At 35.4% G+C, this 15,917-nt stretch overlaps 1 protein-coding gene across 11 annotated transcripts in view; it reads right to left on the bottom strand.

The window, feature by feature from the left end:
• The window catches only part of celf6 (CUGBP Elav-like family member 6), a 195,648-nt gene that overhangs the window by 42,858 nt on the left and 136,873 nt on the right, over positions 1–15,917 (bottom strand). For 7 of the 11 annotated variants that reach the window (XR_005282293.1, XM_038302954.1, XM_038302960.1 and 4 more), the window contains exons 4-5: positions 12,345–12,473; positions 7,202–7,281 (exon numbers count right to left, since the gene is read on the bottom strand). Coding sequence is in view for 10 of the 11 variants with exons in the window: in XM_038302954.1 (XP_038158882.1) it covers positions 7,202–7,281; positions 12,345–12,473 (209 nt within the window). In the remaining variant the exon portion in view is untranslated. The remainder of the gene's footprint in view (positions 1–7,201; positions 7,282–12,344; positions 12,474–15,917) is intronic. The other 4 variants (XM_038302959.1, XM_038302953.1, XM_038302958.1 and 1 more) reach the window with 2 other exon arrangements.

The raw sequence follows: 15,917 nt of genomic DNA, 5'->3' as shown, positions 1-15,917 counted from the left end.
AAGGCCAGTCAAAGCACAGAAAAAAAATTTAAAAACTAAAGAGCATTTTGCAACTACCAGATCACCAGGAAGCATCAATAAATATAATTGTGTGGAGCAACAAATAAGTACAATAAGTACCCAGTAAAACAAAACAAAAGTGATCTCCTGTGTCTGTCAAGCTGTGTGTAACGGTATTCCACTTTGCACCCAGCACAGGCAAAGGTTCTCAGTAAATCAGAATTTCTTTAAACAAAGATTGTTGTGACCAAAGAAAACAAGAAAGTAGTTCAACAAATCAGCACTCAATAGTCAATAATCAATGTGTATCAGCATATTTAATGTACATTTCATGTAAATTACAATACAATACAAATATATATATATATATATATATATATATATATATATATATATATATATATATATATATATATATATATATATATATATATATATATATATATATATATATATATATATTTTTTTTTTTTTTTTTTTTTTGAGCATCCTCAAAGAAAAATATTCCAAACCAATTTCCAGTTCAAAAGCTGTAAAAGTGATCTCTTCTGATCAGACCACTGCCTTTAATATATTTGCTGCATCACATTGCTTTTGCAAATCTGCAACTAGAACATCTGATGGCATTCTTTCAACAACAGTATCCCATTTATTCCATCACAATTGTGGGGTGTCAGAAGAACTAAAGATTCTTCTGTTACTAGAAACCCACACCTGATTTGAGCATATGAGTTTACTGAAGATTGTTTACCATATTTTAGCAGTTGTACCAAACTGTATCTTCCTACATCAGCACTATAATCCAATGGCACACGATTGTACTCTGTTTCCTAACTAGATGATTTCTGAAGGTAACTTGCACCATTTTTATTAATAACATTAAGAGCATAAGGCAGTGGAATAACCCTCCCATACTTTTTACATTTTTTTTTATTAGATTTACAGATGAATATATTATGTCTAGCTGACACCTAGTATTTATACCATTGATGATTGAATGTAGAGTATCCAAGTGATTGGAGTGGTGATATAGTGCAAATATTCCTCACAACTGTCAGACACTTAACACTATGAAATCAAGAAGATGTTGAGGAAGAGGCATATTAATCTGACCCCATTTTAGAAATCTATTCAAACTCTGGGGTGCTTTTTAATATTATTGACTCACTTGTTAACCCTCCCTGTAGTCTCCATAATGAAGCTTCGGTACTTTTAAGTTTTAATGTTTAATATTGTTTAACAAAAAGGGGCCCCCAGGGGCCATTCTGTCTCTGGTAGTAATTTAGCTTTGATGAGAAGTTAACAAGACATTTCTATCATGAAGTAGAACAAGGCTTTCACTTTTGTGAAGGTCCAAATATCCATCCATCATCTCCAGCTTAGTACTTGTCAGGGTTGCAGTGGGGCCAGGGCCTATCTCCGGCAGTCTATCGGCGAGAGGCGGGGTACACCCTAGACAGATCACCAGTCTGTTGGAGGGCAACACAGAGACACACTACCATCATGGGCGTAGGTTTGCATAGGGACCATAGGGACATGTCCCTACCAAAGTTTTGAACCGACCTAATTGTCCCGACCAATAATTGGATGTGAACAACATGTTTATAATTTACAGCAGTAGTTATAGCAGCAGAGGCTTCTTTTCCTCTCGCAACTCCTCTGCCTGCTCTCTCCTGTCCCTTTCACGTAGCAGCGCATGGAACTGTGCTGCGCTGTTTAACTCTACTCTCATTGGTTGTTCTGCCTTAGGTTCCGCCTTCTCTCTCTCTGATTGGCTGTTTTCTAGTCCGCCTGTGACTCTTTGAGGAAGTTAAGGCATAACTATTAGCAGGTTTTATTTTTCTTATAAAGTATAACAACAAGAAATGGCATCTAAACATCTGTTATTTTTCGTTTAAAAAGCATAATTAGGGTTCCACATAAAAATAGTAATTTAATTGACTATTTATACTTCTAGAAATAGGATAAGGCAAGAACAAACAGAGGAAGAATATAAACATTGATTTTATCTTACATAGATTTCCACACAGTCTATAAGTAAATTAGTACAAACATTAATGTCTGGTAAAAATGCTTGAATCTGGCTGTTTATTTTGGATATTATCAAATTACAGATAAGATAGTGTTATATTGTCTTTTATAATTGTTAAAAGTGATTTTATATTTTAATACACTTAGGCTCATTCTCAGTGTTGTGTTTGTAGAAGATGTCACAAAAAAAATTAAATAGATATAAGGAGCTATTTAAACAGTCAGACAGTAGCAATATAGGATGATGATGAAAGGTTATGTTACATTTAATCCTTTACTATTAAAAAACGCACTTATACATTATATGATAGGAAAGACAGATATCCAGTAATATAAAAGCTGAGCAGCTTGTAGGTGAAGCAGCACACATTTTACATTTATATTACTGTATGTTTTAGAGTCTCTATTCTCCAGTTAATTAGATAAATTACATACTAAATTAGTTGACGATTATTGAAATAATCAATTAATACGATTCATTTTTTCAGCCCCAGATATAATACATGAATTGGGCTACAAAGAGTAACTACAGCCCAGATGTTTAACTTTTATAGTGAAGTTAATATCTTAATGAATGTATTATTTTACTTGATACAGAGAGAGCATAGTAGGTAAAATATAAGAGTGGGGTTTAACTCTGCACAATTCTACATCTTCAAAAGAAAATACTGTATTTACCTTCTCTCTTAGTGGTTCAAATGAAACCATTTTCAAAGTGGAAAAAAGTCCTAATCCCACATTGATCAGAGCCGGTGATACTTCAAACATTGATAAACAGCATCTAATGAGTGTAGTGCTTAATTTTTTTTTTATTTATGTAGCAAAATGATGCTTTTCTCTTTTAACAATAAATTCCATCAGTACAGATGCTCACTTCGAGCATAAAAAAGGGCATGCAAATTGCATAGCACCAATAACACCCGACCAATAGTGTCCCTACCAAAGTTCAAATCAAACCTACGCCCTTGACTACCATGCACACACACGTTCACACTAAGAACAATTTAGAGAAGCCAATTAACCTAACAGTCATATTTGAACTGTGGGATGAGGTAGGTGGACCAAGAGAGAACCCAAGAATGCTCAGGGAGAACATGCAAATTCTATGCAAAAAGGCCTCAGGCCAGAAATCAACCAGGAACCTTCTTGCTACAAGGCAACTGTGCTACCTACTGTACCACTGTGCAGCCTCAGGTCCAAATATGAACCTATAATACCATTCAGCTGATTTTGATCATGTATTTGTTACATAATTTTGTTTGGTTCATAACTCTCAGAATATAGAAACCCATCTAAAAACTAGTCAGATGTTTTTATAATTAGTAGAGAGGCTGTGTGGGTTGTTCTAAATGCGGAAAGAACACATAGCTAAAATATCCTGCCTTTGTATAGTGCTTTTCGTAACACCAAGGACTCCATAGGACTTTACATTTACTTATTCATTCATGCAGGTAAGCTAAATTTTAGCCACAGCTGTCCTGGAGCAGACTGACAGAAGCAGAGCTGCCATACTATTGGGTGCATTGGGCCCTCTCTTTCAACCAGTACCAGGCAAGGCCGGAAAGGCCATAAGATGCTCGTAGATTAAAGTATTTTATGTGTAATAATAATATGCAAAACTAATGAACATCAAAACTCTTTTGCAAAGGCTGCATTCGAAAAACAACAAACCTATGAAATCCAATGTCTAGACAATGTAAGGCTACAAAGAAATTTTCTTAATTAAGCCTTATTTTGCAGCTTCATTACATCTTTAAACACTAAAGTGCAGTAGCTAAATCTAAAGCCATAAAGTCTCATTTAGGTTTTACTTTATTCTTTATATAATTTCTTCCAAAATTTCGAATGAATCACATTTTTTCATAAAATGAGAACATGCACTGTTGCTTTTTAATAACCCTTTACTATGATTATTAAATATATGGAGAACTGCAAGTAGAATTTAATTACCCCAAAACAATACACAAAAAACTAGAAATTAAATAAATGTAATAAAATAAAATAACACACATTATCATATAGCCGAAATACAGCCTATCATATACCCTGGATTACCAGTCTAAAAGAGAGCTAACAGCATCTTTGCAATAGCAACATTGGTATTGACATTGAGATTGTTTTGGAACAATTTCTGACATAGGTGTCATTAAGCAAAAATGACCTACATGTTGAACACCTGGAGCAAAAACAACAATCTGTGTAAAAGTGACCCATGCAGTATTTTATTATTAGGATGTACTTATAGAGTATAGTGCTACATTTGGTAAATGGTAAATTGCCTGTACTTATAAAGCACTTTTTCAAGTCAGAGGACTTGACCAAAGTGCTTTATACTACATTCAGTTATTCATTCATTCACCCATTCATGCACACTCAGACACTGATGGTGGCAAACTACATTGTAGCTACAGCTGCCCTGGGACTCACTGACAGAAGTGAGGATGCAGCACACCTCTGCCGCCAGTCTCTCCAACCATTTAGAAAAAACATCTTTCAAGTTTAGGATATTGTTATGTGGGGAGTCTTGGCCTAGTGGTTAGAGCAGTGCTCCCTGAGAGCTGTACAGTGGCAGCCCACTGCTCCCCAAGGGTATGGATTTAATGCAGAGGTAAATTTCTCCAGAGTGAGATTAAACAAGTTCAATTATTATTATTTGACCAGTTTGTACACTGCCTTGCTATTTAGATGGTTATACCACAGTAAAGCATGTTCTAAAGACTGTAAAGACTATTCAGTGAAGTTCATGTTTTACTTGGGGGACTGGTATTATTAAAAACAAGGAAAACCAATATAGTACACCATTATAAACCGCTTGTAAGAGGTGAGCTGTCCAAAATGTACAAAACAAAACAACTCTCTAAATGTTAAAAAAAAACTTAATGCTGTTTAAGTACAAGGAAATTAAAGTAAAGTAATTTGGGCACTTGCACAGCAAACATTACTTATTCATAGTAATGCAAAACCTTTTCACTACTGTTACAGTACAGTGTTTAAAAGGGAAGTACTTATTATTATAGTATATTTCAGTTTTTCACTTCAGTTAAAGAGAGTTTCTTTTTTTACTTGATTAAAAGCAAGTTTTTATTTACCTCGCCTATATACATTTTAAAATTTAACAGTAAACATAAATTAGTGATGGTATGTGATTGAAAAATAATGAAGTGAGGCTTTGTAATTAATTAATTTAAATTAAAAATACTTTATAAATCCCAAAAGGGAAATTTAGTTAATTGTGATTAATCATATTTTTATCAAAAAGCAGTTTTTGGATCCTGGTAAATTTGTTACTGATTAAATCAAGACTTATATACATAAATCTACAGAATGTGTATTGTCATGATGGAGAGCATTGTTCAGGACTTTTTATTTTACTGCTTTTTCTCCATGCATTTCACCTGGTTGAAATAACACCACTTATAATAAATCTTTTACTGTTTTTTGTTGTTGTTGTTTGTTTTATAAGTGCTTTATTCAGTCATTTGAGTTTTACAAAAAAATAAATACAATGAAAAAAATCAAAATTATATTTAGATAAAATTTTGATTAAACTATATACCTTGTGAAATGTGAGTTGTCTGCAGATGATTAGGATTGATCAAAGCTAAAGATTGCTCATTTCCCCTTACAGAAATCTTCCACAAATAAAATCCCTAAATACTGAAAATGATCAATAATGTTCTGAAGAAAATGAACCCAGTAAAAATGTAGCAATTTGCCACAAATAAACTACACCTGCCACTGTTTTTTCGTACTACAAATTAAATATATTACTGCGATGTAGCGAATAGCGAAATAGCCAGTCAAAAGGAATTATGTTGAAATTTAACACCTGGGGAGTGAAGATCTACTGGGTAGGGCATTGCGCTTGGCTCCCAGAGGTTCTGAGTTCAAGCCCCACTCCCACAGACTGCCACTCTAGGTCTCTGAGCAGGCCCCTTAACCCCACGCTGCTACCCAGGCGACGCACAGTGGCAGCCCACTGCTCCCCAAGGGGATGGGTTAAATGCAGAGGTGAATTTCTCCAGTGTGAGATTAATAAAGTTCAATTATTATAATTGTTCTTATTAATATGAAAACAATCAAAATTGAATCAATGATATGCTCAGTATCAACCAAAACACATTCTCTCTTTTTTAGCATTTGATCTTGATGATTTTTTGCAGTAAAACAGCTTCATCAACAGTTTATCTCTGCCATATTTAAAAATAAAAACATAAATAAATTAATGCTTAATAAACAAATAAGCATACAATCAATTGCCCCCAAAAATAAAATAAACAAACAAATGTAGGTAGAAATGAAATTATACAGTGAGACATAAATGTATATATCTTTATTGTCCATTATAATCTTCAACTTTATTTATTTATTACTCATTTTTGTAAGTGTTTATATATGTGCATGTCTGTTTTACTCTTCCTTTATATTTTTTTTACCCTATTTATTTCTTCACCGCTATTTATTTCTGTCGATTTTACATTTCTGTATGCATTTCTGGCTCATTATGCAAATGAGGAGGGGTGCGTCTTAGAGTGTTAACTTCTGCTCTCTAAGACACAGCACTCCTCATTTGCATAATGAGGCAGAAATGCCTCATCATGCATTATTTATTTATTTCTGTATTTATTTTTAAATATGGCAGAGTTGGTCCTCCATACACCAAAAGGACAAAGCTCTATATCTGTTATTCACAACAGATATAGAGCCTCCTGTTCTGTATTTTACAATAACAAACATTGACTCTAGGAATGACACATTGGTAAAATACAGTATGTATTAATCTTAGCTTACAAGGGTTTTAGTAGTTAGTATGACCATATATATGTAAATGTAGTGGGTATTTGTTATATTTTTGCATGTCTTAATGTTTCTGTTCTCCAAAATATTTGACTTTCCAAATGCAAAGAAGGACAAAATCTATTTTGCATATTGAAAAAATAATATTAATAATCCTGCGTTGGCAGCATGTGTGTAAAACATCACAGAGAAAGATTTACCTATTGGAAATCTGTTTTCCAATAAAAGACAAGCACTGTAGGCTTTAGTTTTTGGTGTTGTTATTCTCAAAACTGCACTGAAAAAATAGCACACACAGCTAAGTGACTTTGTATTAACTGGGGCAAAAAGTGGAAGGCTATAATGCAGAGCTAGAACAGATTATGATACTTACAGGCATAGTTTGTCCACCATGCAAGCTGTTGATGGCGGCTTGCGCTTCTGCGTGGCTTGAGAACTTGACGAAGGCACAGCCTGTATGCACAGAAAAAGAGGTTGGCACATTGTCAAGATGGCTTTGATCTTAGAGAGAACAAATTGTTATGACTCCTACCATGCTATCAAATCTATTAACATATACTATTTATGTTTTGTTGTATCATTTTGATTATAAAGAAGGCATTAGATGTCTTGGACATCTTGATTCCTGTCCAATTTGATTTGACCCCTCCAGCTTAACCGAATACAACCAGAGCAATTACTGTCTTTGCTTGTTTGTCATTTTTTATTGGGTCAATATTTGCACAATGGGATACTGTTTTGAGTTTTCTGACTAACTCTACGCAAACTGACTCTTACTAGAATGTTTATTCAAAGGGAAAAACAATGGTCAGTTTTTAGGAGGATTGAAATGTGCTGTTTAGTTAGAGGAGCAGATGAACAGAAGTGGTTGACTACAAGGTAACGGGCGTTGAATGATCTCCACAGAAGTTGATGACATTTGAATAATTCACACCGATCATAGTTTGCAGTAACACTGAATGAATATATGCTGTGATTCCATGATTAGGCAGTTGGTCAGAATGTAGAGATGCATCCTTCCTTAGAATATTAATAAAAAGGTGGCAGTAATTCTACTCAAAAAATGAAAAATCCTCCTTAGTTATTGCAAAGAAAATGACATGATTCCATGCTTGTTAACTGTCATCATACGTGATCAAATGTGTATTTTGCATAACTAAAAAGACCTCTACTTTATTTTGTTCAACTTATTGTTTGGTGGATCAGGAGAATTTACTTGAGATACCATGTCAGGGATCAGCTTTTGCATTACAGAATACCACAATTAATTCATTTTGTAATAAAATCCAAGAGTAACTGGAGGCATTCATTTATTGGATGATATTTTTTTTTTCTAAACATTTTGAATGATTGCATGTGGAAAATTGGTGAGTGTTAAAGGCCATGTGTTTTCTGTGTCATAAAATGCCCTTAAAGCTGTAGAGATCTACAGAGGCAAACAGAGGAGTCAAAGAAGCCTTTGATTCTGTCACAGCACTCCAGCACCCTTTTTACTTCACTTGAACACCCCTCCGGGTAGAGGCAGGAAAGGTCTTCATTTGTCCAACTGAAATGCATCAGGCTACTGTGTTCCATTTGACTTTAACGCTCCCTTTGAAGACCATCTCCAACAAACACATTTAACCTTTGCAGGAAAGATAAAATGGGGATTTGATTTAGCTAAAAAATAAAAAAGAACATTTGATGCTTTTAAAGGAAAAGTAACTTGGCTGTTGGTTTCTTTACAAGGCCAATATGTATTGTATTGCAGTTCCAATATTGACAGCAACTGAGTCCAAACAGAACTTCAGGACTTGGATAACTCTATAAAGTGAGTATCATGTTGTACATATTCATAGTCCTCCATTTTTTCATAAAATAACACTACTATGGTATGCATTTTCTGCTTTTCTGCTTTAATAAATAATGTTAGTGGGCAAAGAGAACAATATTTCAAAAGAACTAAATGTGCAATCCCTTTGTAAATAATAGTGCACATTTAAGTTTATTATTTTTCAGAGTATGTTTGGAAAGAAAAAAAAGACAAAAAAAGGGAATTTGTATTACTTTCAAGCGATAGGTTCTGTGGTGGCTTTTGAATTCCAGAGGTAATAATATGTATGCATGAATTCCATCCCTCTGGATGGCTGACATTTATAACACAACTTAATTATAGACCTAAAAGCCATCTCTCTATTATTGCTGACAATTCAGGGCTCTATTCAACTCTGGCAGCAAGTGTTGCACTTTGAAAGTACTTTGAGGAGCAGAGATGGATGTTAAACTTCTCGGCCTTTTTACTGGTTGAAGAGGGGTACTGAAAAGCCTCTGAGTAGCATAAATTTACATCAACAGGGACAAAGCTTCAGTCATGGTACAGATAGCGCTGTCAATTTCAGGGTCTGTCTCATTCAAATTATGGGAACCTCATCCTGAGTGAGGCGACTGCAAAATAATTTGCCGTAACATCCAGTAATGATTGCATTGGACTTTTTGCACAGGGATACGTACAGTATACATGCAATGTTGGAGCAGTTCTGGCATTTATGGTTAATAGTGAGTCTTTTTTCCTAACTCATTTCTTAATGATAACATTCAAAAAAGCAGGATTAATCAAGTGATAACAAGCAAACCAGGAAAAACATGGCACATGAGGAAATAGAAAGGAAGAGTCGAAACGTGTCGGGTGAAGGAAGGCGAAAATGAGTGAAAGCACAAACAAGGTGGAAAACTAGTTCCTGTCTGACATAGTCGCCTGGGCTTAATTTAAGTTTACATGCTGTCAATCAGTTTAAGGCATCTAAACAGGCAAGGAGAAAGGAGAGTGAAAAAGGAGAAATACAGCAAACACACAAACAAGTCATGGAGCAAAAAAATTAAATTGGTGAGCTGGAGTGGCTACAGAGAGCAACAGACCTTGGATTTGCAATGAAATGAACAGATGTGGGCACCTATACTGGTCTGTGGTTCAGTATAATCATGCTTTCTCTAGAATTGGCAACATCCCAAATGATCAACTCCTGTCACTAACCTTCCAAAATGTTCAAAAGCTGCACCTACCTAAATTCATCTCAGTTACAGTCCGGAAAAAATAGTAGAGGTTCAGATCCATATCATTCATTGTTGTGTATGAAGGTTTTTATTAGTTTTAGAAAGCCTTTTTTTGTATATTTTCACTGAAAGATAACAAGTACAAATGTTTGGGTAGAAAACATGGTTCAGTGGTAATTTACACACAGGCAGTCTTTGTTAGGACCCAATATTAATATTAGCCCCTTTTTCCATTTATATTCTGGGGCCTTTACATACACATTCGCCTGGGTGATTTCACTATCCCAGGGCTTTAGTTCCAGAGCTTGTTGAAGGGTGGGCTTGTGTATGGCTGTGGTGCTTTGTTTCTTTGTTCCACCTTTGTTTTTCATACCTAAAGTCAGAAAATTAGTTTCAACATATTTAAGGCAAGAAAGTACATCTTATAACTTCATCAACTTATCATGAAAAACCCTATGTTTAATCTGTGTCCTGTCAGCATGGTGTTGTTATTGACTAAATTGTCAGTGTAAATATATATATATATATATATATATATATATATATATATATATATATATATATATATATATATATATATATATATATATATATATATATATATATATATATATATATATATATATAGGCGGAGAATGATTTAGCAAAGATCCTGTGGGGCTTCCAGATACAATGTTGGTGGCCAACCGAATGGATATTCTGCTTATTAACAAACAGCAGAGGACAGCTGTAGTGATGGATGTCGTCATCCCAAATGATGGAATCTTCAGGCAAAAAAAATTGAAAGACTGGAGAAATATCAAAGGCTCAGGGAAGAACTAGTGAAAGCCTGGAAGGTGAAGGCAACTGTAGTGTCTGTGGTCATTCGCATGCTCACTTTTGTCTAAACTTAAAGTTTCAGTGTGTAATAATAACAGGCATTTACTGATCGAAATGTAATGTATTATAAGTATGTCATTTATTATCATCTACAAAATGCAAGTCTCAATCTGAATGTATGACTTTCTTTAGAAATTGCTCTATATAATGACATAGGTGTGGGTCTTCCATATAAAGAGACATCTTTGCATTACAGCAGGGCAGATCTGACCAACTGCCAACTGTAAAGATTGCCCTTATGCTAGAATGTGACTGCGGCATGTTAGGCCTTTATAAAATCTATATGTTACATAGACTAATAAAATACTATTAATGAAATTTCTATGTAAACAAATCTAATCATCACTTGATAAGATAGCTGATGCTGACTTTGAGGAAGAAATTTTGTACCACTAGGCCTGTATTTTTGGAGGTGGAAACGGATGGGGGAGCGGTTCATTTCATTGCAGTCTGCAGTCTGACCATTAAATGTCGCAGAACGTTACTCATTGCAGCTTTAGGCGTACCCATAAGGAAGATGTTCAAGTGGGCTAACCTAACAGATGGAAACATTTTTTTGTGTGCTTGTGTGGTTTTGCGTCAGATTTTTGTGGAAGTGGGTTTGCAGCTCTAGAGAGACGAGAGGAGAAATGAAGCAGCAACTGAACATCCTCTTCGACTTTTAACTTTGACGTCAGACCAATATTCACATAAATACACATAATTACCAAAGAACTCTTAAAATAGTAGTTTTTGAGTTAATATTGATAAAAGAAACACAAATATGATAATCATAATATTATAGTATCTGATCCCAAAAAGCATAAAATTATTGATCAGTTGTGAGCAATTAAATCTATAGCTACTGAAGTTATTGTGTGCTCTGAAGCGACATAACACTAGATGGGGATGGATTAGGTCTCCCTGAGACTCGACCAGAGAGCCATGAAACGAATATCCTTTTCAATTTTCAGATTATTGCCATCAATCTACCTTTTATTTGACTATACTCCCCTAACTAAATACAATGTAAGCCACAGACAAGAGCACACAAGCTAAGCAGTGAGGGACAGTGGTAAAGCTCAGAGACAGCCGTCTTTATTTACAGTTGGAAAATATTGTCCAGCAATGGTCTCTGGGGAAGGATGATGAGGATGTTGGAAACAAACATGATTAAAACTATCCAAATTTTTCGATAGCAGTAAGAGACATGGTGTAGGGATGCAAGGTTAAGCCCAGAATTAGACGATCCCCTGTCATCAGGAGACAACAAACAGGAAAGATGAAAACTTAAATATCAAAAGAGAGATAAATGAGTGAGGGACGGATTGAGAAAATGAAATAGAAAACAATGTAAAGCAAAGAAAGTGGGGGAAAGAAGGTGTCAGAGCATGATGACAACAAGATATGAGGGAAATGCAAGTGTGACGCATAAAAGGCGGTGCAAAAAAACAGTAGCTGAAAGGGAGGATGAGTTATTCAGACAACATCACAGACAATGATGATAAATGCAGTACAGGAAGACAATAGTTCTGAAAATGCAAAAAGCAGAAATAAAGATAAATAGATAGAGATTAAGAAACACAGGCATGGGGAGTGAAAAGAACGGGAGCTGTAAGGTCTCTGACCCTTACTGGCCCCATCAGGCCCTCGAAGGACGGTGCACTCCTCGATCTGGCCGAAGGTCTCAAACAGCCGCTGGACATCGTCCTCGCTCTGTTGCTTGCCGAGCATTCCCACAAACAGCTTCCTGTCTTCTGGATTGAGATAGAGGAAGGAGAAAGGGAAGGAGGGAAAAGGGAAAGAAGAGAAGAAAGAAATGCTAGAGCTGATGGCACCATTCTGCAGAGGTTTTTTTATTAGCATCCTGTTGTTTTGTTGCTGCTGCTGTTGCTGTTACTCTTGTTGATCTCACTGTTGTGGAGTGTTTAACCCCCCTACCCCCAGCCCACCCTATGCATGAGGGTGATTTATTCCTGCATCTATTAATCCATTCAAGTCAACCCTACTAATGTTTGATAAAGTTAGGAGTGCTGCAGATTTCTCCCAAATAGGAGGAATGTAATATTTTGCAGAAGTAGACAAACTCTTTGATTGTTGGTGAGGAAACATCCTAAAACATGTACGATTTATCACCCAAATAGTAAGCATTATAATAGACAACAGAAAAACCTTGTGTAAGAGTTAAACAATACACAACATTTAGATGATTAGAAATTCTTTAGAGATTTTTTGGGATATAATAAAAAGTAAAGTGGACATTACCAATCTGTATATTATTTTCATTATGAATACAGTTGCTCTATGAAAGCCTTAGATTGCTGTTCAAATTAATTAGTAAACAACTGGCTCCAGGAAGCATAGGGTACCTGGAACACCCTGGAAGGTTGGGGGTTGTGGTGAAAACATTTTAACAAACACCAAAGCTTTTAGTGTCTTAGATAATGGTAAGAAAAACTTAAAATTTACAAAGACATAACCATCAATCGAAACTGACAGATTAGGTAAGCAAAGTAGTGACCCCTTATAGGGCAAGTTACTGTGTTTTGTCAGTAATATGTTACCTACAGTAAATTGAGTTGGAAAAAAAAAAGTTAATAAGTAAAAAAGTTAAAAGCTATTTGAAAAGTTAAAAAGTAATGTTTAAAGGTTAATAATTTATTTTAGGTTATGCTTTAACAAAACATTTTAGAGCAACTGACTGTTTCTTATTATTATATTAACCTTGATTTTTGCCATGAATATTTCTTAAATGTTACAGAAGTAATAAGATCTTGTCCTGTCCCCCCAATAATAAATAAAGAATAATATTATAATAAAATGTTGATTTTCAAAGTATTTATCTCAGTGTCCTACAAAGCATTAAACAGCTCTCTGCAAATCAGGCATTTAATGCTAGTAGGGCAAGATGAAAGGTTGTGCTAATAGGCAATGTTGTCGTGCTTTAGGGTTGCCACCAGATATGTTTAGAACAAGTGTGAAGGAAAACTAATAATGCTCATCAACTGTTAAACAAAAACACCATCCCTGTAGTGTAACCTGCCTATGGCCTCTTAGCATTGCAAAAAGAAGCAGGTAAAAGTTGATGGGAGGACAAATTAAGCTAAAAACAATGGACAACCTTGGATGAAAACTTTTAGGGGTGCCAACAAAAATCAATAGGTTCACCTTTCAGGAGGTCAATGAAATGAAACAGGCAGCCAAATGAACAGAGAAATGGTTCATATTAAAGCATATTAATGTTTGGGCCAGTCAGAGTCCTTTTTCAGATTTACAGTAAGATTTTAATTGATTTTAAATAGATATTGCGTTACGCCTACAGTATGTGTTTAAAAGAAGGTGGGATTAAAAAAGGAATACAGCAGATAAAGGTGCACTGTTTATCATGGCCACACTAAAGATAATAAGTTCTGAAATTAAATAAAAAGGTTACGTATACTATTTAAAGGTGGATTGCAAAATAATGAATGTGAAATATATTTTTTCTTTCCTGTATGTGCTCTTATATTTGCCCAGCAAAATTAGTTTTCTTCTTTGTCCTTTAAAGGCTTCAATAGTCAGTTCATGAGAGTGATTCGTGTCTTATTATCTGGGCGTGTGAATTGGTGCAATGTGTGTGCTCTTATTCACCTGTTTACTTTGTTGAGTCTCTGCAGCCATTGACTCATTGATGAGAGAACAGAGAATGGAAAGTGGTCTGTTACTAGCACTTTTTTTTGTGCTAAAAATGCAAGATTTTTCTTTCAATATAACCTCAATATTTCTAACATTTCCGAATAAGAACATATTCAACCTCATAACAAAAGACATGTGTAGTTGCACTGGTAGATGGTGTTGCTTTCCTCTTATTTTATGTGTTTGCAAAACACCGTAGTTCCAACATTTCGCAAATGTCTGCCAAAACTCTGGAACTTGTTCTGAGGTCCTTTAAAGCTGAAGTCTGTAAGTTTTTAAAAATCACTTTTTTGTCATATTGGCTAAAACTGTCCCTATGCCCAGACAGCAGTACATGTGATATGTAACCTGTGAAAAAAACTGCTTCAATTGGTCCCGCATACTGCCTGTATTTCAATCTGGAAAGAATAATTCGGGACGAGTCAAAACAACCAATCACAGCCAGAGGAGCGTCTGATGGAGTGTCAATCACAGCTCCCCCCCCCCTCACCGCTTAACCTGCCGCAGCGCCCGGCTGCCGCAGTCAGGAGGACGCGCGTGGAAGTCATGGCGGAGCGACAGCCACCAGCGAAAGAGAAACTGCCCTTACTGCCCCTGCCAACAACTGCTTACACGGCAAACTTCGGTATAACAGCATCTTATATCTAGCTGCTTGGAGGTGAGTGTTATCGCTCTAACCGGTTCACACTCCATGCCGCCTACGCTGCTTGGACGCTTCTGGTCGCATGCGGAAGCCGCGCAGGTGCTGTGAGAGAGGTGGAGCTTGGAGGTGGGGCATGAGTGAAGCAGAGAGGGTGGGGGAGTGACGTGAAACCTGTTTTTCTTCAAATTTTCAGTCGAAGTCTGCTCTCTTCTCAATGTTACAGACTGCAGCTTTAAATGGGATGTGGGGAAAAAAATGTACCTTTAATGTTGATTTAAGAAATCAACAATTTTTTTCAGTATCAGCAAAATTGAGATTTTATGTTTGCTTTATTTGTTTTTCAATTATGCACCCAGTACTTGGACTTGAGAGTTTCCATAGAGACTTGTTTCTTACTAAGGTTAACAAAACACAACAAAGTAAAGAAAAACTGCAGGATTATACAAATGATTTGAATTTTAAAGCTAACCTAAATTAAAAACATGTTAAAGGAAACAACTATGTTGGTTCCATGGGCTAATTGAGACCTTGAGATAACTGAGATCCTATACAAGAACAAAAATATACACAATTTTTTTTTCCATAGAAAAGATCTAGATTAGACGTCAGATAGATGTGTTCACTTAGCAGCAACTGCAAATGAAAGAAAAAACAGCAAAAAAAAAAAAAGGAAACCAAGGTGCAGCCGTTAAAATGCCACATATCTCTCCATCTCAGTTAAAATGTATCAGTTTGGACTTGCAATAATTTTATATGTATCTGTTTAAAAAGTTGATGGTTCATGCGTTAGCACAAACACCATGCTCTTAATAACTAAAAGTATGAAGAATATAAAATTACATTGCTAGGCTTTCAAGTTTTGGTAAAATGGTCAATAAACTGT

Source organism: Cyprinodon tularosa, unplaced genomic scaffold (assembly GCF_016077235.1).
Source record: "Cyprinodon tularosa strain WSP-4 unplaced genomic scaffold, ASM1607723v1 ctg50, whole genome shotgun sequence".
In the NCBI taxonomy this organism is placed as follows: domain Eukaryota; kingdom Metazoa; phylum Chordata; class Actinopteri; order Cyprinodontiformes; family Cyprinodontidae; genus Cyprinodon; species Cyprinodon tularosa.
Note: the sequence above shows the minus strand (reverse complement) of the source record. Positions and strands in the feature narration are given on the sequence as shown.